We start from the raw sequence: 25,563 nt of genomic DNA, 5'->3' as shown, positions 1-25,563 counted from the left end.
ATGGCTTGCAGGCAATTTCCAAATCTTGTGTACCAGGCTAATCATGGATTATGGAATTAAAAAAAATGATAGGAAATGTGCAACAGGTCTTTAAAAAGCATTTATGCCAAATCATAATGACGCCACATTTTTTCTCATATAGATTTAATTCATATTACCAAGTATGATCATAGCAGTGACATAATTAAGTAGAGTTTATATTAAGAATACACACTATGATTCAAATCGATGCAAGTCGAAATTTACCTTACACTGTTGCATGTGTGCACAATCATGTGCGCCTATTGTAGCAAATTATTTCATAAATCTCAACCTAAAGTTTCAGAGAACACTGCGTGCTTCACTGGACTTACCTGGAGATAAGAAATATGATGATATTTAAAAACGCACTCTCTGCCATCAGAGTTAAAATACAAAAAAAGTTATAGTTATAATTTATAATAAGCCAGAAGAGTTATCAATATTAGGTGATAATAGCTAATAATTTTACTTGCAAAACAAACCATATATTTGTTTTGCACATTTATTTACATGCATATAACTAATTACATGTTATTTTCACTAGTTTCAAAAAATGCACTAGTAGCTCAAGATGTAGCATTGACCGAACAAAGCTGTGTGAGAATGTTGTGAAAAACTGTTACACTGTAATTCAGTATTTTCGGAGTAAGCACAAGGAAACATGGGAATCTAAAGGATTAAGTTTAGTCTATTAATTTAGTAACATTGTGATAATTTCCTCAGGCTTCACTATTATTTTGAATGTGTGATGTGGTTTTCAGTTCTATGGTTTAGCTAGCAGTTGGCCACCGTGACTGTGACTCCTATAGTGATCAATCACACCCAGCCAGCATTGTTTAGGCTGTTTATTAAAATGTTGAATACAGCAGTCTCTTATAACCATGAGCAGCAGGGGAATAACCATGACAGGGGAACTGCTACAAAGCTGATAACACTCAATCAAGACAAGAAATGAATTCAAGCTGCATGGTCGAGGACATTAAGCTACAATAAAGTAATAAACTATTTACAGTAGCAAATGACAATAATGGCTGGCAACCAAACCACTGACAATATCATACTCATCAAAAATCATATATTTTATAATGCATGATATCAGTAATAAAACAGTTGTTGTAGATTACAGATGGCAGTACTTGTATGTGCATGCGGTATTGTAATATCACGATAACTACATTGTATAAAAACAAAAATAAATTCAGATTTCTAACAAGAGAATAAAAATCTGATGTGTTGAGTCTCCTGTTATTCCCCACTGAATTAATGGACATTTGCTTGGAAGTAATACAACCTACCATAAAATTTGGAAAAGCTGTAGACTGAATAATATATAGCTACACTCACTGGACACTACCCAGTGTTACCGAGGTACACCTTGGTAAACCTTGCTAGCTCCATTTAGTCTACAGTGCTGAATAGTTTCAACAAACTCCTACAAACATTCAGTGATTTTTGTCTGTATCGACACAATAGCATCACACAATTGCTGCACATCCACAATGCAAATCTCCTGTTGTCCCACATCCCAAAGGTGCTCAATTGGATTGAGATCTGGTGACCGTGGAGACCATTTGAGGACAATGAACTCACTGTCATGTTCAGGAAACCAGTTTGAGATGATCTGAGCTTTGTGATGTGCTGTGTTTTCCTGGTGGAAGCAGCCAACAGAAGACTCATGTTGTTTACAGTTCTCACCCTACCACCTGGAAGTTGTCATCAGACCAAGCAACATTTTTTCAGTCTTCTTTTGTCAAGTTTTGGTAAGCCTGTGCAAACGGTAGCCTTACTTTGCTATTCTTAGCTGAAAGGAGTGGCATCTGGTGTGGTTCTGCTGCTGTAGCTCATCTGCTTTATGGTTTGATGCATTGCATCTTCAGAGATTCTCTTCTGCATGGATGCAGGCATTATTTGAGTTCTGACAGACTGAAGTAATCTGGCCGTTCTCCTCTGACATCTGGCACCAACAAGGCATTTTTTTTTTCTCAGAGCATTGACATTAACTATGGTTTCTGAAATACTCAAACCAGTGCATTTCGCACCAAGAACCATACCACGTTTAATATAACTTAAATCAGCTTTCTTTCCTATTGTGGTGAGTGTATGTGAATAACAACATGTAATATTTAATACAGCAGAAACAAACACTTTGGGACTTGGCATGGGTGTTGATTGCCTGCACACAGGTGGCCAGTAGGCAGTAGCGGTAAAATGGGCTGCCAATAGGGACTGGACAAAATAGTGTCAAACAGTGTTCCTTTAAGAGGTCTGAAACTCTGTTGACTTCTTTTCCCTCCACCTAATACTGTGGACTTGTTCCCCAGTTCAGTATTTAACCTGCTGCCCCGAGGTCAGTAGCTGAGATAAAACTCAAGACTCTCAACTTTCCCTGCAGTCTCCGTACTGTTTGCTCCTGCAGTGAAAGAAGAGGCTCTCTTCCTCCTCCAACTGATAGAGTCACAGTAGCTGTAACAAATTAATCACTAGTTCTGCTCTCTTTCCTAACTTTTAATCTCCCTCATGGACATACACTAATCTCTCATTTATATTTAAATCACAACTTTATGCAGAATGTGTGGCTCATGAGGAAAATGAAGCTCATTACTGTTTCAAGCTCAATTTAAGTGAGTGATACAGTGATGAGGATGCTGGAAAAGTCGATGTTTCCCCCCCAATGGTTACACAGGAACACTAGCTTTGACCTCAATGAAAAGGTCAGTGAAACATAGAAATAAGAATAAAAATGAGAAAGAATAACATTTTCTTTGTGTATTTTCACTGTGATTGAATTTGTCTGTTCAAAATGTAATACATTCTTTATTAATAAACTAACATCATTACGAGCTAGCATTTGCACCCCAGAGTGCATCTGGTTCTGTAAAATGGGCTCATTTCCTGGTTGCTATGCAGTCATGCAGAACAGACACTGGACCTAATGACCCCTACCCAATGGACATCTTAACCACTGGAGACTGACCAACATGACGTTGTGGGTTAACTCGCTCTTTTGACTTTTTTCAAATTTAAACCCTTCCGAACGAAAAGCTACTTAGTCACGAGCCCTCGGGCATTTCAACTGCTTCGACCGCATTATGCATCTTTGTGTTGACCTTGTATATAAACTGTGCTCAGACTGCCTTTCTGTTCCTACTTTGGGATGCTCACGATGTGCAGCTCTGTTGACACCGAGGTCAAAATTTCTAACATGAGTAAAGTTGAAGGCTAAACTGTTGTTATTGCTGGGGCATTCAAAACACATAAAAATGTGCTTTGAATAAGTTTAATCGTTTCAGCAGTGTTCCCTGTACGGCACCGAGGAGTTTTTCTTCATTCCTTCAAATATGCATATTCTTCGTGTTATTGACTCATGTTATTAGCTCTGTGTAATGTTTTTATGTTCACATCTTCTGCACTGCTGTGCCGTTTGCATGATTCATTTTTATTTTTAATGTTTTAACACATTATTTAAATTTATGCTCTCCATACGATTTGTGCATCTGTTATAATTTATAGCTGGAAAAGTGCTCATTATAGTGAAACTATTGTCGATTTCTTACAAATGAAAATCCAATAGAATCATAACAAAAGTCATTACATTAATCAGTTCAAACTGAACCTGATGGAGAGCCTATAGACATGCTGATGCTTTGTAGGGTATATGTTAAAAAATCAGTTTGTGCCACCATCATCTACCAATTAAAACACCCTGTGAACTCCATATTTTTAAAACGTTTATGTATATTTGGGGGAAAAGTGAGATAACTGGCACCTTTGGGTTTAGGTTGCATTGCTTTGGAAAATATGAAATAACACAGCAGGCAATCATTTTTCAGTCAGTCCAAATCATAAGATTGCTGCATGTGCACTTTTTTTGCTTGGAATCATTTGTATGAGATTCTCTCTGGATATACTCCAAAAACTGTGTAGTCCAAAAACATACTTATCAAGTTAATTGGGGAATCTAAATTGGCCGTAGGACTGAACATGAGCATGAAAGATTGTCTTCTTCTCTGCGTTCGCCCCGCAGTACACTGGAGACCTGTCCAAGGTGTACCCTGCCTCTCCACCGTGACAGCTGGGACAGGCTCCATCCTCTCATGACCTTGAATCAGAAAGCAGCTAAGAAAATGAATGGATCATTTTGAAAACATGACTCTGTTAGCCAAATAGCAAGCAGAGATATTTGGCATGATCGCTAGATCTTATTTTTTTCGTCAAATTTCCTAGTACTTTGTCTTTGCATCCTCAAACTGCAGAAACTAACCTTGGAACAGCCATGTAAATAAGTGAAGACTAAATAGCTCTCCCACTGTAGGTTATGGAGATGTTTTAAAGTAATAAAAACCCTGTTATGTTAGCCAAGAATCTATGATAAAGATGCCTCTTGCAGCTTTGATTTCATGTGTGATGGAAGTAAAAGAATATCCAGTGTTTGAAATTTCAATATCTAAGACCTTGTCATTTTGGTCTAATTTGTCTCATTAAGTACAGTCTGAGGCTTTTTATTCCCGCCAAGGGGTGCACTCTGCACTTGGAATATTGAGTCTCTTATTACATGAATTTCCATTTCTTGGCTTTTCATTGATGTGGCAAGGGAGTGACTGAGAAAATGCCCTGAAATATACACAGCTTCACAAAGTTTTGTGTTAACTTAACCATTCTTTCATTTTGAATTTTAAAGGCACTTTATTTTCCTGTTCAGTACCAACAAGATTTTTTAAGAATAGTGCCTCTTAAATTCTTAAAATAATAATAATACAGAAAAAGAAAAAAAAAGGATGCTTTGATGTTTTGATGAGATGTCGAGTGCAGCAAAGGCTATAGGTTGTCTAGGTTGTGTGGAATATGTGGGCTGTACCTTTGTGCATTTAAAAATCCCTAATGAAATTCTATATAAAGAATATGAATATAAATATGATTCAACAAACATTTTAAGCATAAATAACTGTATGAGTCATTTTGATACTGTTTCTTATTTAATAGCACCGTAGCAACACAGTGTAGACATCGGGCTCCTGCGCCTTTCCCTTCAAACAAAGAGAAGAAAATTCAATGTAAGGACTTTATATAGCCTTCAGAGACCTCATTCTGTTATATTTTAAAGCTCAATAGTCTCTCTCAGACACACACACACAAACATGTGTTTTTATGATTTTTTGGAGGTCTTATTTGGACATATCCTGACACAACTCTGTTAATGGGCACAATCGTGCCTCAGTTTGTGAGAGAATAATGTAACTGTATGCCATGAAATTCTGCATGGACCTTTGCTGATTTCCTTGCACTATATGCTAGTCTTGTTATTTAGCTGGAACATAAAAACATACACAAACACACAAACACACACACACACACACACACACACACACACACACACACACACACACACACACACACACACACACACAAACACTTGAGAAATAATTAGCTGCAGTAGTTTGAGGCTTTAGTAGAATCTTCTATCTTCAGCTGTAAATAAAGACTTTGCTTTTAAAGGTAGAATTTAAAAAAAGAGTTGTTATTCAATTATAAGTGTTGTTAATAAGGCGAGTTAACATTTTAAAACAATAGAAGAGGTCATGTGTAGGAAGTAGCCTTAAAAAATAACCAAAAAGAAAACATCAGGTGGCAGGTTTTCTTTAGAAATATTAGTTTCCAGTTGCTATGAAAGTCTCCTTTGGTAAGCTCTGGTAATCCTCCGTTCACACATACTGTAGGTGGAGTTAAACAACAGAGACAGGCATGCTTATAGAATTCATCTCATACATTTTGCATGCCGGGCACATGTACTGTACATAAAAGATGGACATTTCCACAGTGACATCATCTAATAGACTTCAGAGATTCTTTTGAAACCTTTTCTTTGACATTTTGGCTGTTGGCATTTGTTTGTTTGTTTTCTAAAAATTCAACATAACCATATTTGGATCACGAGATAGTACCGAGGAGCTAATGCTAGTACTAGCTTAGTTTCCAAAAATCTAACGTGTGACTCTGTTGACTGATGATAAATGTTTTAGATGCCCAGTAACAGTCTTAATCTTGTTTGGTGTTCAGGTGTTGGACCTGTTTCCAATGCTTACCAAAAGAAACATTATGTGATTTGATATCATTTCAACCTCAGACACCTTGTCGCATTTATGGAAAAGGACATATAAATTATAATATAAGCACATATACAACGTGTGTTTTTCTTGTGTGTCTGTGTTCCAACCCTCCAACTCTCTGCTCCTGCATTCCTGCACATTTTACACTCTGTTTTGTGAGAACTACTCTGTATTGTTTCACATTCTGTCACAACTGTAAATCAGGGACAGGAAACAACAAGTAGCTGTGCCTGTGCCTGCTTTTCAATCAAAATGGTGAAAATATTCTCTAAGAGAACTTTGTGATTTCAGACAAAAGAGAAAGTCTGGAAGAAGATTTTTCAGTACAGAGTCCTTTTGCCTTTGTTGGATCCCAACCCTTCTTTATTGGACAGCAGGGTTGGGAGAGGAGGGGTTTAAAATACAGGAAACAGTCTGGGGCAAACTCAAACTCGTCCTGTGGTAAGGACTCTAATGTTCAATATATGGCTCACCTACTCAATCAAGTGAGCTACAGCAGGATCATTAATTCGGAGTATAACAGTGAGTTTGAAAACACCGATGAGACTGACCATCATTTTGCTCCCAAACAGTCCCATCAGCAGCCATCAAGGGGGGGAAATGGATGTCAAAAATGGTGAGAGCGAATGGTCCTCATGCCCAAGAAATAAGCCATCCCGCATGACTGCCACCACGATGCAACCAGGGCCAGCGCAAATGGTGTGACGTGAAATCTTTAACTTTATATCCTAGATGGCATCTAGAAAATCATCCTGACTGTGAGATGTTCCTTGATATAAATTCTCCTCCTTATCAAGGAGCAACAGAAGCATGTAAGAGGTGTGTGGGTCCAAGATAGACAGAAAGATAGATAAAGTGCATGAACTAAGTATGCAACACACAGAGCAAAACTCTGTCCCTTGTGTGGTTTATATGCTGGCACCAACAGGCTATTTATTTAATGGGAGCTGAACTACAGACTGAGATGAATTGTTTGGAATTGGGACAAAGTAAACATATGTTAAGTATTTTTACAGACTGTTATGACTAAATTGAATAAAAAAGACCCAAAATGCTAAAGTTGGCCAGGTATCAAAATGTGAACATCACATAAGGGAAACATCACATAAGGAAAATGCAATCAGTGGAGAAACTGAACTGATAACTGCATGGTCTCACAATGTCTTCTGACTGAGTAACAGGCTCATAATCATGAGATAGCCTTCACTCTAAAGCATTCCCTTCTTTATCATATATTTTATTCTAAATGAGGATCATAATGTACAAAATGAGGATCAGGCACTGATGAAGCCTTGAAACTGGCAATGGTGATTAAAAACTCATCAGGAAAAGTGTTTACTGAGGCCACAAATCAAGTGAAAACTAGGATCATTTTCTTATAGACTTCTTTACAATTGGACTTGTGTTTTTATACAGCTAGCTCTCTGCCTCCCCAGAGGCTATATTTATCTTTATATAAAGTCTAAGGTCCAAAGACATGAAAGTGTATAACGGTAAATAGATATTATGTATGAGGGCAACAGCAGTGAGAATAACCTAATATACTATATAACTGCTTTGCTTTTAAACTCTCAGCTGACTGCATTTACATGTAAAAAACATCTGATACTGTAGGTTATCAAGCTAAGACTCAAAGAACTCTTATATTTGGTTATTTAATATGATGTAAAACTGTTATTCCAGGTTTTCTGTCTTTTTTGCTGTAGCTAACAGCTACAGGGATGCTGTATCAGTCAAAGGATTAAATGAGCGTACTTTCAAAATGTCTCTCACTCTGAGCACTGTGATCATATCTTATTGGAGGGCTATCAAGCCCAGGTACAATTTTCACTTGTACACCTGCCAAAACAATAAATTATTTAATCTATTCTGAAATAAAAAGAACAAAAACCTGAAACCACCCAGAACGATAAATATTGAAGAACGACTGATGGATCATGCCTAAAAGGAATACAGCAAACAGTAATAAAACTTTCACAGCTTTTCTTTTCTTTATATAAGAAGAGAGTCTACATATAAACAGTATGGACTGAAGCGGCATTCATGCTCCCGCTCTGTAGGAGAATTATTTATCTTTAGCTCTATTCCTGGGAGGATGCTTTTGACAACATCTCATCTCACTGTCTGAAAACCACTGCCATCCATTAGGGCCAGGAATTGCACTACGATGTCTTTGTGGGAGGCTTTGCCAGTTGCACTACGTTTAAAAGCTTCGAAGGAAGCAAAGCAATACTGAGGCAAAGAAAGAAAACATTTATTGTTCATGAATGTGGTGTCACACAGGTCCTGTCAGAAAAGAGCAGGGAGGTGAGGTCTTGGTTTGAGGTCTCTGAAGTAATCCTGCCTCCCCTCTTCTCTAAGCACAGGAAACTGGACTTTGGAACTGTTCTTTTTCAAGAACAATCAGCACATTCGTGTAAAAGCAGTACATTGCAAAAGACAGTCTAACATTCCACATGACAGCTAGGTTTTACATTTGTGATGCCCACTGTAATTTATATCCTTATAAAAATTTACAGAATAACATTTTTTGTGTCTCAGTGCAAAAGATATATATTCCAAAAGAATTTCAGAAAAGCCGTGCCCTTGTTAAATGTCCGTCCATATCCCTCCCCTTATCTGTACCCCTACAATAGTATAATTGGCCTGTTTACTGTACAAGACCACCAATAAATAACTAACAGAAGCAGTTTTACAGTCACTGTCAGGTAGCAGCAGTGTTTCAGCTTAGACTTTAAATACATATTCACAAACAACAGTGTGTCACTGTACACCCACAATTCATCAGAACTTTAACTATAGATAATAATAATAATAATTACATTTGTATTGATAGTAATTACCATGACAATAACAACAGAAAAAAAGAAATACATAGTGTCACATCGGCATTAAAGTATTTACATTGCTTTTTCAAGTTCTGTGGCTTAATTTCCCGTGTGTGAATTTCCCAAGTAAAAGAAGGCAATGAAGTGTCTCTAAGGTAAAAGGTTGACAGTGGGGAGTTTATCAGCTGGTGCAGATGCTATTGATGGAAATGATGCCTGGGTCCACCAGGCCAAGCTCCTCATGCTCATTCACACACAGCTGATAGCCACAGCCCCGCCTACGCTTCAGTGGGGTCACCTTGGCATCAGGCTTGGCTCGAGGTGGCAGGAGAAAGCCCACACTCCCTGCAATCAGCATGTGCCAGATGCTGTGTATGTAGAAGTAGTTCTCCTCTGTCTCCACAAAGGCGTAGAGTGCCACGGCAGATGTGGCAATCATGGTGCCCGGGAAAAGGAAGAACACCCAGCGCTTCCAGGTGGGCGGGTAGCAACGTCGACGCCGGATGGTGCGCACAGTCTGACAAGGTCCACAGACACATAAAAAAAAAGATTATCAATATCACTATTTACACCTGTTTTTTTCTGAAAGCTCACAAAGTAACATTTTCCAATGGGAACAGTTTAATACCCACTCATAATTTCATACAGGAAATGACAGCTTCCAAAAGAAATTCCATGAAAAGAAAAACACAGCGCCAATCCTTTACTGAGATCCATTTACAGACCAAGAAAAAGACTTAATTTATTCCCATATGTGCTGTGGTGCCTGCAACCAATATAACCCTAGCAACAACCACTAAGAACCTGAAAAAATCTATTTTTGTATTCATGTGTATCTGACCTCATCGCCACAGACTAGAAAGCAGAGTTATAATGTGCGCTTCCCAGGGCTGTGTGTAAACACGTGTTTGAACACATTGTCATGTGTGTTTCTTTTATGCTCACATGTTAACAGCATGATGTGTGTCAAAGGCAGCAGAGTCTCGCGTAGCAAACCACAAAGTGTTTTATATAGTGAAGTTTATTTTCATAGATCATAGTTTGTTTTCCACATGAATTGATCTCCAAGGCCTTGTGTTTAACGGTCTTACTAATTTAATTTAATGAACTTTTTTATGTAGAAAGAGCATATTGAAGTGGGAGATCACACAGGGAGAGTCATTAAAGAACTGAGACCAGTGGGATTTCAGCGAGGGACCACTAGACATCTCTATTTTATTGCAGGTGGAGAGGGATGGTATTCTCTGTGAATCTCTTGTGGTTTTATTGTATGAAATTTTGTATTCATGCCTAGCGCCGCAGAAAAAGTCTATCATCTGGATCAGCTGATGGATTAGTGACGTGCCTGTCAATGCTTTATCTGCTTTTTTATGTTTCTTTGCTGGAGCTGGATATGAAATCTATTTTTGAGAATATGTGCTAATGCTTTCTGTAAGTGTCCCATGATTGCCTCTATTACAGCGCAAAGAGAAATGAACATTTAATTTCATTCAGTCTCTATTTTCATCGCTTCATAAACACTGATTGCTTGAATGATTTTTTTTCTTTCTCAAAAGGTTATTATGAAGAATTTGACACAATATAAGGGGAAACGTAAGCTGGTCGTGAATGACAAAAGTAATTACATGCACGAAACGGCTCTGTATGCATTTAACAATGAAGAATGCAAAATCCTTGCATACTTTTGTGGTTAAGCCAAATAATTCTAGACCAGGATTGTGTTTTTATGTATGAGGCAGGGACCTCATTTAGTTTGAAGAATTAGGGATATTTGGCATTGACAGAGTTGAACTTCCCCCCCTTCCTCTTGCTGCTAATGACACCCCTGCACAGCAGCAGACGCTCTGTGCCCTCCGCTTGACTGATCTAATTCGGTTGTGTCTGAGAACATTCAGAATGCCAAGCTTTGCAGAAACATGACAAGCTGAAATGAAAGGGCTCTTGTAGAAAATGTGCAGTGCTCAGACTCGGAGTTGGAGTACGGAGCGGAGAATGTTGAAATGCAGACATACGCTGTTGAACCGCTGATAAATTATTAAGTGTCAGGTAATCAAAGCAGAATCCCGGGTTTATCTTTAAAAACTGCAACATTAGCATGAGATTCAACTGCCTTTTATGGAAAGGTTGCTGTGAGGAGTTTATTCCTATGCAGTCTGTTGTTTCGTTTGCCAAGGGAGGATGAGATTATCTGTCTCTGTTTATACTTCCAGTCCGTAGACACTGTCACAGTATATCATTTGCCACTCGTCAAATAACATATGTCAACAAACCATCTATAATTGAATTACAAATCAGCCAAAGACTAAAGAAAATCAGCCAAATATTGAAAGCCGGTAGCTTTACATACATTTGCAGTGATTTATTTTAAAGCATTTAGAAAGAAGATATTTTTGACAATAGTAAAAAATACACTTTCCTACTTATTGTGCTAAAGCTGCAGGGTTTACATGGTGGAATTAAACAGTACTTCGTCTTCCAATATTTCTGTAGGATCCTCCAGCTCGCAGATAGATAACTCTCAGAGCTACAACTCCCACATTTTATTCAGCACAAAGCTTTCTCCAAGGAAACCACAAACCTTGTTTTCAAACTCATGTCAGAGGTTTGGTGTTAAAGGCTTTTTTTTCCACAAGAACCTTGCCTGAAAGACTATTATTTTTTATCTTCTCAGTTCAGGGAGCACATTATGACTCGAAGAAGAGTCAGTGAAAGTACAAGCTGAGTTATAATGGAACTACAACCCATGACTAATACCCACAGGCTGCAAAACTTTTAAAGCCCCTTCAATACTAATGTAAAATAGCTTCATTGGTCAGAAAACCACCAGTTTTTTATGCATGCACATGTTCCAAGCCTATGTTAGCTTACATGACAGATTTAATCCTTTTATACTTACTATCATCAGGGACTCGAGGGACTGTGGAGACGCATTTTATTTGCATGTCTGAACCAGCGTGAATGTTAAACACAAATTATGTATTAAAGTAACAGTTTCATGTTGTGCATAAATATAAAATAAAATATCTCCTATTGCACAATAATTTTACACCCTATAAATACAAGCAGAAATGCTTTTACACCTGATTAATACAGGTTTAATTTAATTTTAATAAGCATACATATAATGTGATAAAATACATTTTGGCACAAGAAATTTTTTTTTTACCCAGCCCACTATAAATTTTCAAAGGTTATTTATATATTGGATAAAGATTTTTAGTGTGATACTTGTAATATCCACATTTTTATTTTACTTTATATGTTCTTACCTTATATCATATCATATTTTTATTTTTACTTATTTATCGCTTTAGACTGTTTCTCTACAGTTCCTATAAATAAGGAGATCATTTTTCTCTTACCCATGCCACGGCCATGATGCCCAGAGCAAACAGGCTGGGTCCCAGCAGGTTCCACAGACCATGACGATCCAGCTGCAGTGCCATGGACAGAGACATCGCCCCCAGCAGATACAGAACCTGACAAAAAAAAAACCATGGATCAATAACTGCCCTCCATAAACACAGTCAGCATTGTTACATGTACAAGCAAGAACATATTTGTGCGGTCAGGCGATAGCACAACTCTACCTTTGGAGAGGTAAAGACTATTGTCAGTGTGGCAAAGCTGTAATCTTTTTTCCATACATATAGGAAAAATGGCTTTGCATCAAATCTCTAAACCATCAGGTGATTCATGTGTGGACTATACTTTCACGTTTTCTCTGTTTTGAGCTGACATCCTGTTATTTGGCTTTCAGAGTTATACTTTTCTTAACACACGTGTTTTTTTGCCATCAAGTTCTATTGGAGATCATAGCTGTGATGCTCCACAGAAATAAGTGCCTTACTAAAAGAAATGTTGTTGTGCTTTGTCAACAAGTTCAACAAGGCTTTGGATGTTGTTATTTTCTACTAGTCACCACAATAATATATTACAAATTTTAGTTTTCAGTTAATAGTCTGCTGTCGCATGTTTACGTGTAACATTGAGCTATTATTAAAGATGTCCATGTTATGAAAGAACAAACAGGTTCGCGGTTGAGAATCATAGACAGTTTGACAGTATTGACAGATGGTTTTGAGGCACTATAGAAGTATTTGTTCATGTTATCTATTCAAAACAAGAAAATATAAAATAATGGCAGCTATTTACTGCATTGTTAACTGCCACAACAAGCTACCTTTAGCACACAGCATGCAAGTCTGTGCTCCAAAAGGTAAAAGCCTCTCATTATGTAAATATACAAGCACTTTAATGTACCCGTAGGGAAAATAACTGCAGAGTTCAGGTGAACTCAAAATGGGTATTTTAAAGTGCTTATAGAAAAATACACTAGACCTCTTTTGAAACAGCTGAAAGCCCCAATAAAACAGTGAAAACAAAATGCTAACAATAGAGCCACATGATATATAAAATCAGTTATTTTATTTTATTTCATTGCCAAGCTCACAACTGGACATAAAGCCACAGGATATAAAAGAGATAAAGTGAGAATGAAAAAAATCAATAAGCTGTGCTACACATGCTCGGGGAGAACTTGAGCCCATCCAGAATGCCTAGGGTCTAGTAGGCAATGTGAGGAGGAATCGGGGATTTTTGAGCTGGTAAGAGATGACCTGTCTGCAGGAGAATAGAACTAATTGGCACACACCAAGGAGGAAAGGAGCAGCATGGTGCAGCCTGAGGACTCTTTGCAGCAACAGTCATCAGTCATGCTGCTCTGGTGGATCACACAGTGGCACAGAAACAAGCATGCATTGCATGCAGGCATGAATGCATAGTGACAAATGAGCCTGCAGGAATTCTAAAAAAACAATAACAATCTATTTTTATCTGCAACTTATATTTTCATGCTTAATAAGATATATAGTGTGTCAGATTTAATGTATATAGTATTGGTGCATGTCTAATGACCGTACCACACTGAGGTGTCATATAACGGCCAAGGAAACAGTATGTGATGAAGTGGAGCTAAGTAAAGGTCAACTTATCATCTTTTAAATAAAAATTTCATAATTAAATAATGCTGGAACCAGTAATATATTAACATATGCCTATATAAAACATTTTTACAAGGTTGTACAGACATTTGATGTACTAAGATTCCTGTGGATTACTGCTAATAACTGCTAAATTATTAGCAAGGTTACATACTCATTCATTCTATAGTATATTTTCAAATTTTCAAATTATTTGTGAAGTCACTTTACAAATATTAGGAATAATATCGGTTTAATTTCATATCATGAAAAGCAAACGGAAACAGAAAATTTGGAGCATCAAACACTGAAACAGAAAACAGCGCTTCTATTTGCAGCAGATATTTCAGGCATACCTATTTAGCTACTAGTAATTAAAATCATGTGGCTATTTTTTTCTGATTGACTGAACAAACATGTTTGATGTCCTACAGTGCAATTACATTGGTGAGAACAATGTTTTCAGAACTGTTCAGTAAGGAAGGGGCAAAATTACAAAGATGTGATGAAGTGTAATTATCTTCATAATTGTGATCCAGAACTTTCACCAAGTTGAGACTAACATCCCTCCTGGTGCTCAATCTTTATGTGAACTAGCATAAAATGATTTTCAGCCAACATTTTTGTGAGACATTAAGAGCTTTGCGGGTCCAAAAGTCGCATACTACACAGCGAGACAAACAATATTCCATGCTCTTAGGTCCTTTATCCTCTAGTACTAGTGTAACATACAAACAAACACACACATACACACACTCAGTGTCTCTTTCAAGTACACAAACGCACAAAGTCCCACTTGCCAGTCCTGACATGTGCGATTTGATTAGTGACTGCGTACTGCAGCGCTAAGCAAAAATGAAAACTCTAGAGGACAGCAGATGTTCATGCACTCCCCACCCTCCTCCTACCTCACACCCTCTCTCCACTCTCCCCCCTCTCTCTGTCTCATTTATGGACATGGACACACATTTACACATACGCACACACTTTCCCTCAGACTGCTCCATCTTGGTATGCAGCCAGGGAGTGACCCATGGAGAAGGTGCACCTGTTAGTGTTTACCATTACCCACACAATATGTCAGCAACCAGAGAATTTAGTGCCATGCAATGCTGATTTTAACACATTGATCTTTTCATTTATGACTGAAAATTGAGGCATATGAGGTGCTCGTTTATAGCGCTACAGCCTCTCAGTCCTTTAATCTAATCTAATCTAATCTCTCTTTGTTCATGGTCTGGGAGAGTGCAAAGGCATCAGGGTCTGAAAACGTCTGTTTCCGGATGTCTGAATCTACTGACATCTACCTACGACTAACATTTTATTAAGTAGCAAATGTGACAGGCTGAGTTGTTTTTCTAAATGGCTGTTTATCCATTTAGAAACATAATCTCCACATAAAAGGGTATGACCTAAGCTGCACTTCATGTGTCCAGGCTGAAGTGCCGCTTATTACTTTGCAGCTAGAGTGGGGAAAATTAGTGTGTTTATAAATATGCACTGTTAATGATGACATGCATTTTCTCAGTTCATTTGTGTTGAGATCAATGTATCGAAGAACTGTTGATATCACTATGCAAGCCTTACATTTTCATCTTTATCTTTATAAAGGGAAAAGTTTCTATTACAACAGGACTTTTCAGTTTTATAGAAAGAAAACAAATATCCAGTCTGAGTATCAGTAGAAACAGGCTTCGCTCAGAATTACACATACCTGTTTGATGATGGATTTTAGCCTAGCCATTGCAATGACGGTGACCCACACTGACATGAGTGACCCGAGGAAGTCACAAAACTGCAGAACATCATACTCCATGATGCAAAACACCACAATACCTGGCTGGTCGCATGCATGGTAGAACTGTGAGAAAAGAAGAGAAAGGCACAAAGGTTACAAAAACACGCAGATGTGTCAGAACAATAGACGGCACAACAGCACAAAAGTATTGATTCTGTAAAAAGCTTGAGCTGAATGATAAGCTGAATAAAATAAGCAATACCCAGGTTATTGCTGGTTACTGACAAAGAAGCTATACAGACTCTATTTATGTATGAAATCCCACTAGCATATGTTTGCAGCTATATTTCTTGCAATTTTATTTTTACAGCTTTGTTGAAAGAAGAAAAAAAAATTCCGGTATGAATACATTATCTATAAAATGTCTACTCACTACTGTATACACTATCAATAAATGATTATATACAGTGGGGCAAAAAAGTATTTAGTCAGCCACCGATTGTGCAAGTTCCCCCACTTAAAATGATGACAGAGGTCAGTAATTTGCACCAGAGGTACACTTCAACTGTGAGAGACAGAATGTGAAAAAAAAATCCATGAATTCACATGGTAGGATTTGTAAAGAATTTATTCGTAAATTAGGGTGGAAAATAAGTATTTGGTCACCTCAAACAAGGAAAATCTCTGGCTCTCACAGACCTGTAACGTCTTCTGTAAGAAGCTTTTCTGTCCCCCACTCGTTACCTGTATGAATGGCACCTGTTTGAACTCATCATCTGTATAAAAGACACCTGTCCACAGCCTCAAACAGTCAGACTCCAAACTCCGCCATGGCCAAGACCAAAGAGCTTTCGAAGGACACCAGGAAAAGTATTGTAGACCTGCACCAGACTGGGAAGAGTGAATCTACAATAGGCAAGCAGCTTGGTGTGAAAAAATCAACTGTGGGAGCAATCATCAGAAAATGGAAGACATACAAGACCACTGATAATCTCCCTCGATCTGGGGCTCCACGCAAGATCTCATCCCGTGGGGTCAAAATGATCATGAGAACGGTGAGCAAAGATCCCAGAACCACACGGGGGGACCTGGTGAATGACCTGCAGAGAGCTGGGACCAAAGTAACAAAGGTCACCATCAGTAACACACTACAACGGCAGGGAATCAAATCCCGCAGTGCCAGACGTGTTCCGCTGCTGAAGCCAGTGCATGTCCAGGCCAGTCTGAAGTTTGCCAGAGAGCACATGGATGATACAGCAGAGGATTGGGAGAATGTCATGTGGTCAGATGAAACCAAAGTAGAACGTTTTGGTATAAACTCAACTCGTCGTGTTTGGAGGAAGAAGAATACTGAGTTGCATCCCAAGAACACCATACCTACTGTGAAGCATGGGGGTGGAAACATCATGCTATGGGGCTGTTTTTCTGCCAAGGGGACAGGACGACTGATCCGTGTTAAGGACAGAATGAATGGGGCCATGTATCGTGAGATTTTGAGCCAAAACCTCCTTCCATCAGTGAGAACTTTGAAGATGAAACGAGGCTGGGTCTTCCAACATGACAATGATCCAAAACACACCGCCCGGGCAACAAAGGAGTGGCTCCGTAAGAAGCATTTGAAAGTCCTGGAGTGGCCTAGCCAGTCTCCAGACCTCGACCCCATAGAAAATCTGTGGCGGGAGTTGAAAGTCCGTGTTGCTCGGCGACAGCCCCAAAGCATCACTGCTCTCGAGAAGATCTGCATGGAGGAATGGGCCAAAATACCAGCTACTGTGTGTGCAAACCTGGTAAAGACCTATAGTAAACATTTGACCTCTGTTATTGCCAACAAAGGTTATGTTACAAAGTATTGAGTTGTATTTTTGTTATTGACCAAATACTTATTTTCCACCCTGATTTACGAATAAATTCTTTACAAATCCTACCATGTGGATTCATGGATTTTTTTTTTTTCACATTCTGTCTCTCACAGTTGAAGTGTACCTCTAGTGCAAATTACTGACCTCTGTCATCATTTTAGGTGGGGGAACTTGCACAATCGGTGGCTGACTAAATACTTTTTTGCCCCACTGTATATCACATTATCGTAGTAAGACATCATTCATTTTAAGGAGAACTGGGGTTTTTATCATTTTATAAAGGAGGATTTCTTTTGTTAAATAATATTTCAAAAAATTACACAATAGGCACTTTCTCAACAAAAGCATGTGAAACCTTTTCTTCAAGGAGAAATATTAAATTAGTCCCCTGAGATATGAAAAAGCATGGTCTGCTTTTAAATGTAGTTTTCTTTCACTCTATAAAACGCACTCTTCTTGGTTAGGAGGCGGATAAAATGCAGCAGATTATTAAAAAATAATGATGCCATACCGAGCATTGTTTCTGGCTCCAGCAAGATTTCATCCTTAGCATCAATAGTAACGTTTATTGTCAGTATTTCTTAATTGTAATTCTGTGCTAATATACTAGATGTAGCTTTTTAAAAGGTACTGTAGCTGAAAGAAACAAAACAAAACAAAAACAAAAAACTTCATTTGATTCTAACAGTTCTAGTTGCCAAACGGTACTTTTGGTGGGGGTGAAATAATTTACCCAAACTTAATTTTGTCGTCATTTTTGCAGTGAAAATGTTTTCTAAAACTCGCTGTTGCCTGGGGGAAGTTCCCGTAGTGGAAAAGTAATAAAGTTATGGCTCTGAGCAGGGGATCATAGTAGAGATACTGGAGCATTTTTGTTTTAATGAAGGACATTCATTTTAATGCTTCCAATGCAGAATAGAATTGTAAGCATAAGTATTTCTGACTGTGGTGTAGTTTGGAATGACTTACTCAGAAATAGGAGTATGTCATCTGCATACACGGGAATTTGATGCAGAATGTGTTTCCTATTAAAGCTCGCCTTGCCACAATCTGATGACTTTCGGAAAACATCTGCTTTTGTGATTCTTTCTTTCTTTATGCTTACTTTTGTGCATTACTGATACCAACTGTTTATTAGCAAAGTACCATGCTTAAATAAAAGGAAAATATACTTTAGGTTATCACTTTTCACTCACAGTGGAGAAAAACATGGTGAAGATGTAGACCGAAGCCTCCAGGAGGTAGTGGCTTCGGATGGCGATGGCCACGGGCGGGACAAACATCAGGTTACTGAGACAGAGTAGCAGGGTGGAGAGGAGCTGGAAACTGTACGAATAGGCTTCTGAGTTGTCTGTGCACCCCCATCCATCCCAGCCTAAAATACCAATACACACAGACCACCTTAGTAAATCTGGTACTTTCACCTAAAAAACTAAAGCTCTAAGACAGGTTTTTGTTTTGTTTTTGTTTTTTAACAGGCTTTACATGTTGGGAAAAGCATAAATGGTGCCTGACTTCCTTAAACCCTCAATCAATTCCAGGAAAAACGTGGTTTTGGTTTATGAATGAGAAGAGTTTCCCCAGCAGGTGAAACTGTTTGTTTCAAACCCTTAATCTCTTAAAATGTATGAAATATTTATTATCTCTTGACAAGAATAATGCCTTAGCAGCCTTTTGCTATGAACAGACATTTCTCTGCAAAAATAATCAAAAACAGATATGTGTGAAGTTGTTTATCCTGCATAATAGAGCCTCCTTGTGTGAACTCACTTCTATTTTAAAACACCCCCGCTTTGGTACATTGGATCTTTATCAAGTGGTTGATTGAATAAGACAGTGTGAATTAAATATTCGTGAGCACTGTTGAACAGAGGTTTTGCAGTCTGAGATGGGCCAAGGGCAAGTGCTGAATGCAAAGCGTCTGCCAGGAAGTAGTCACACATGTGAAGTATGACAATGAATTTAACTGAGGAGAAACCAACTCTGATAAAAGAAGATCAAAGGCAGGATTTAAAAAAGCCTCAGAGGACATGCTTTGTTTAGTTTCATAAGCTCATCTTTTATTGAAAAGCTGTTGGTAATTAAGACTGTGTTTTATTGTCTTATCAAAATGCCTTATATTAGAAGATTAATACCAGGCCACTGAATGAGTCACTGAAAAGTGGCACATACAATTTAATTGCAGAATTGTCAGCTCAATTTTGGAAAATGACCTGTGCCATCCCACCTGGCTCGCTCTCATTTTCTTGTCACTCCGCATGATGTATTTTCCAACAAATTAGGAATTCTTTGCAGCAGTGATGACCTATTTTCTCAAAGAAAAGTTCTGTCTTATCTTTCATATGCGAAAGAATCTTTTGACAGACAAGTGTAATTATACATTCAGGGTTGCACTTGCTTGCTGTTTATTAATTACTAATTAATTACTGATAAATATTTAAGGAGGTTGTTAAATATATACAGTACTAATTATTTTTCCCTTACATAAAACAACTTCCGCTCTTTTATTAATAACTGCATGACTTAGATATTAAAACAGAATCAAAAAAGACTTTACCGGACCACCTCGTTTCAATTTAATTGACAGTGTGCACTACAAGTTCAAATAAATAAACAAGGATTTAACAAAGCTGTCCATTTAAGCTGGAAAAAGTAAGACACTGTGATGGACTGCAATAGATTTTTAAAGTAAAATGTTACCTGCTTTGCATTCACATGCAGCATAAAGGTAATTGTTGGTGCGCAGAAGCTTGCACTGTCCATACGTCCCACAGTCATTGATGCACGGAGTCAGGTATGCACGCATATAAACCTCTGCAGTTACATTGCTGCATTGCTCAAATCTGGAAAAGGCAAAAATATATGATTGCAGGTGATGCCTTCACTGTTTTTCATCTGCATAATGATTTTTGTTTATGGCCAAATGTGTCAGATCTATAGACTGCATAGCTGTGCACACTTTTTAGCATTCCAAATTAAGCTGGTAAACAATATACTTACTAAATACAAATATAACAGCATTGTTATTGTGAACATGTTATCAGCTGACATTCACATATCACTCCAAGCTCTTTTAGAGCTTTGTCTCACAAAGCCGCTCAGGCGCCTGCAGGGTTTTGTCTAGTTTTCTTGTGTCCTCCAGAAGCCCTCATCACCACAAAACACTGGAGATCAAAAGGTTGTTTCGGCATTGCTAGATGTCAGACAACTTCATTCTATTAGGCCTCGGAAATCTCCAGCTTTATAACGCAATTACAAAACTAATTTTCTGTAAATTATGTCTATTCCACCAAGGGTTCTAGTTTAACTGTCATTAATTATTTTGAATAGGTAACTCAGCTGTAATTTCTCACAAAACTCTAAGTCTACAGGTGACTGCATATTCACAGACAGAGGTTACTTACTTAATTTGCTCATCTTTAACACTACAAAAACAAAAACTGCTAATCAATCAGTTAAAGAGAATAAAACTTCAAATATGTTTCTTTATGTGTTTCTGCAACATTTTATTTATTTTGTTTTTATTTAGTTGTATACATCAGCTTAACTGTATATTTGAAGGGCACCTGTCATTTACCATCTAATGACACCTGATTGGTTTAGTATATGCAAATGCGTGGAAATCTAGCACATAACACTCTGATCTTTGTCTGCATTTTCATACATCAGCTAAGTGTTCGTGTGAGGATGAGTCCACGTCCCACACCATCTGTTATTATCTGTTATTCAAATTCAATTGGAACTCCCAAGTGGGACGGGAAAAATCTGCTTAATTTCATTCTGTTCACATTTTTGTGCCATAAAGGCTTCGCCAGAACAGCTCAATCTGCTGAATTGCTAATACTTACGAACTCGTATATAACATTACAACAACAAAACTTAATGAAAACATTCGCTCTAACTTCTCTCTCTGACATGATTCGCACCGACTTTAAATAACCCTCAGAGAAAAATACTTTACTTCTTGAATTCACAAGTTAAGTAACACCTACATAAACATGGAGAGAAAAACAGAAAGAGAGGGACACTGGTGTGGCCTTTGCAGTAGGCCAAAGCCTTATTGGTACCTACAAAGTATACTATTAATATCCAAATACCACTACCAATAAAACAGCGTTGCAATAGCATTTTTTTAAAAAAGCTTTTTGCAAACTTTTCTTGGACCCCTTGAATTAAAACTGGATGTGTGCATTTCGATTACAACTTGATTGTTTGATTTAAAATTCACTATGACGTGTGCAAAAAAAACATTTCTTAATTGGTAAGTGTGAAAATATGGATAAACCTCAAAATCTACCCCTCCTTTATGTCATATGCTTGGTGTGCACCATACACACATTTATGAAGCCAGTGCCAAATCAGTCTGCTGGGTGACAGATGGCAGAGGATGTGGTTCAATGAGGGAGGCTTCGTCATTCAAACAGAAAGCATGGTGTCTTCATTATGGCAATGAATTATTTATTTTGGTAAACAAACTAGTGATTGTGTTATGCTGACAAATTCAGAAGATATGAATGTCCTATTTTGCAATTGTCTTTGTGTAATTGACAGCAAATATTGTCTCGTAGAGGTTGCTGTGGAGCATTGGGACCTGGCCGAAGAACTGATTATGAGAATGTCATAAATTTATGTCAAAATGTATGACGTTCAGCTTGTTTTGTTGAATTCCTGCTTGTAAAAGATGTTTTTGAGACTTTCTAGGTTGAGCACTCAGGAGATTATAGTTTACACAATTTTAAAGAATAGTTTAAAGAAGGCATAGCTGTAAGGATTCTTACCATTGGACCCAATTTATCAAGCCTTTTTGCCAAGTTTTTCAACCTCCTGTTTGACAGGAGGTTCATATTTAGTGTATAACCATAAAAGCAAGTATCACAATTTTAACAGAGCAAATATTAATTTCCAAAACTGAAATAATGTCTCTTTATAGGCATAAAAACACATACTAAAACTTGGTTTAATTCAGCGGTCCCCAACCTTTTTTGCGCCACGGACTTAACGATAAAAACGATTAAAAAAAAAAAAAAACAATAAAAACGATAAAAACGATAAAACCCCTGAAAACCAGAAATTTCACACCCTGGGGGTTGGGGACCGCTGGTTTAATTGATATATATTTAGGATAAGATGAGATGAGAAAGTTACAGCAGTTACAACACTATATGTAAAGCACAGATAATATATAGCAAATATGGAGACTGGTATGAAGCTCTATAAAATAGAATACATAACCAACAAACAGGTAAAGTTCTCAAGGGAAGCAGTGCTTTCTGTCTTACCCATGTTCAGTAGCACACAGAGAGCGCAGACTGAGGTACCAGGTGCCTGTTTGTGGGTAGGGAATCCTCAGTTTGGTGATATTAGTGGAGGTGTTCACAGAGAGGAAAAACCCTGCCACTGATTCTGAAGAAAAAGGTAACACAATAAAACACAGTCCAAGCTGTGACAGAGAAGGTTCATAACTAGATAAGTTTTGCGCATACAAGGCAAAAATATCGATTACTTGTGCTGTTCTCACAATTCTACTAATAAACTTGCTTAGATTCAAAATCACACACTATGTGGCTGTTTTGTTTAAGCAAAATTTGGCATACCTGATTCACATTTCAGTGATGTGTTTTCGCGTAAGAAAAGTGGCATCCTGTGGTTGAGGCAGCCAAACACTGTGAGATTAGCTCCTTTCAGCGTAGACTGCAGGAAAAACACATAATCAAACGTCATTCATCCGTCCAACCATCAACCATCTGCTGCTATCATTCTGGTGAGCTAACACTGTTCATGATTACCTTTAGGTCTATTTTCTGCACAGCCACGAGATAGTAAACTTTAAAACTAACAAATCAAGTAAAGTGCTCTCTCTCTGTCTGCCAGAGGCACCTACAGTAAGTGAAGATGTTGGCAGTTTATCACCTTGAAGCATCAATTATACATTAACATGCTCATGCATTGAAAGAAATCCAGGAGAATTATTCAAGCGTCGGGAACTGCATATGCTTATACAAATTGGTTCATTCTGCAGAGAGGTGAAGGGAGGCCACAGCTGTCCAAATTGGTCTATTGGTAAACAATAAATAGCAGCAAACTGGATGTGTCAATTTGCACTCAAGCACCAAACTTGACACTTTATTAGTTTTAAAATGCCCCTCCATTATTTACCCAGTCTCCATCTTTTGTTTCTGTGTGTGTGGGTGGGTACAGCGATGGGTCAGTTACTAAACCACAAAGTATGCTAAAAATCAGAAGACTTTCTGACGAAAACTTTACATTCAGAAATTCACCACATTATATACATTTGTGGGATAACTTTAGACAATTATTTCTTAAATACATAAGATTTCTATCACCCCCTTAGCAAAAAATGGGCATAATGTATATATAGGGAGTTGGCAAAGTTGTTGATTAATGCAATGACTAACAAACACTTTGCCAGGTGCTGAGATTTCAGGCTTCCTAAACTCACCATCTGGCCTCTATTCTCTTGGTGGGAAGACTAAATCACACCCAGTGGCATTTTGAGAGAGCCCCACACCCTCCCCCTCCTTCATCCTGGCTCTCCTCTACAGTTTGAGGATAAAGGATTAAGCAACAAATATCAAAGTGGCTCACCAGATGCAAACACGGGGAGAGCAAAGCAGGCAAGAGCCACCCCAAAGCCAGATAATATGATTCTAATTGGCAGGTCAAAGAGCTCCATCAAAGTAGAGATGTTTGTAGTCAATGTAGCTAGATGGCAAGGTTGGTGTGCCAATTGACCAGTCAAGCACTATTAGAGGGATTATTATAAAAGTACAAGTATGTACACATTAATTTTTTTGTGATTTCTTTCCTCTGACTTTTTCTTTTGTAACAAAGGTTTATCCAGCCATTCATGTCAGCAAAGGATGATTCCTGGTGAATCTTATTCGATAATCTTCTCCCTTGCTCTTAAACACCACTAAACGGTTAAATTTATACTTTTACTGTGATGTATACCCTGTGATAAACTGGCAACTTGTCCAGGCTGTACCCCCACCTCTCACCCTGTGACAGCTGGAATAGGATCTCCCCCTCACCCTGAATTGAGGATGGACTGATGGAAGGATAGATGGATAAGCAAAAAGTTCGGTATAGTCTGATACCTTAATGAGGACACATTTCAGTGACACTGATTTCCTAACTTTTCATTCAGAACAACAAAGCTGTCGGCTGTTCTTGTACACTAGAAAGCTCCACAAAGCTCAGTGTAAAAGTCAAAAGAGACATTTTTTAATTGAGCAAAATGAGAGTGTGTGAAGCGTTAATGATGCAAAGGAAATAACAGAAAACATACTTTAATTATTAGACATTTGTTTTTTAATTAGGGCAATTAAGATAGAGGAATTAAAATAAATAAATAAACATCCATATTACTTTATTATTATTTTAAGCATGTATGGGAAATTACGGCATCACAAACCAAAAAAAAAAAAGACATACTAGAGGTAACTGTAAATTCTTAGCATCTTGAACTGTTGTGATTACAGTCCCAGTCTTTTCTCAAAGTTAACTTTTTTGGAATTCACTCTTAAAAAACAAGTTACCAATCTTAACTTCCTTTTTTGCTGGCCTCATATGCATTCCTGAGCATCTGTTGATTCAGTAATACTGCAGTATTAAAGCCGTTTAAACTGACAGAATCGTGAGGTTTTGCACTGTCACACAAAATATACTTTGTCAAGGTTTAGCGAGGATTCAACTGTATGCTGTCGCATATGAAATAACAAATCCCACTATGGAGTGCTCGACCTACCCCAGCCTGCAATTCAAGCTGCTATGAAAATTGTTACAGGGTTAAAGCTTACATGAAGCCAAAATGTGACGATGTCCATCCTGTTTTTGGTGTATTTACTCAAAATAACATGACAGACACATGTGTGTAAATTATTTGCAAGTTAAAAAAGCACATCTATAATATAAGTGCACCCAACCTGGTTAGCCAAGAAAGCTAAAGATGTTCAAAAATCAATGGAGCATGTGTAGCTTGTTTTCATTTTTTAGAAATTATATCCCCTT

At 37.8% G+C, this 25,563-nt stretch overlaps 1 protein-coding gene across 1 annotated transcript in view; it reads right to left on the bottom strand.

The window, feature by feature from the left end:
- Window positions 1–8,365: 8,365 nt before the first annotated feature.
- Window positions 8,366–25,563, bottom strand: part of tmem8b (transmembrane protein 8B) — a 35,899-nt gene continuing 18,701 nt past the window's right edge. Inside the window, exons 7-13 of the mRNA XM_080894822.1 lie at window positions 23,127–23,223; window positions 22,812–22,935; window positions 20,233–20,375; window positions 18,729–18,907; window positions 15,650–15,796; window positions 12,316–12,432; window positions 8,366–9,470 (exon numbers count right to left, since the gene is read on the bottom strand). Coding sequence (XP_080750948.1) covers window positions 9,135–9,470; window positions 12,316–12,432; window positions 15,650–15,796; window positions 18,729–18,907; window positions 20,233–20,375; window positions 22,812–22,935; window positions 23,127–23,223 — 1,143 coding nt within the window. The 3' untranslated portion in view covers window positions 8,366–9,134. The remainder of the gene's footprint in view (window positions 9,471–12,315; window positions 12,433–15,649; window positions 15,797–18,728; window positions 18,908–20,232; window positions 20,376–22,811; window positions 22,936–23,126; window positions 23,224–25,563) is intronic.

Source organism: Rhamphochromis sp. 'chilingali' (assembly GCF_963969265.1).
Source record: "Rhamphochromis sp. 'chilingali' genome assembly, chromosome: 10".
Lineage (NCBI taxonomy): Eukaryota > Metazoa > Chordata > Actinopteri > Cichliformes > Cichlidae > Rhamphochromis > Rhamphochromis sp. 'chilingali'.
This window is presented reverse-complemented; position numbering and strand designations above follow the sequence as displayed.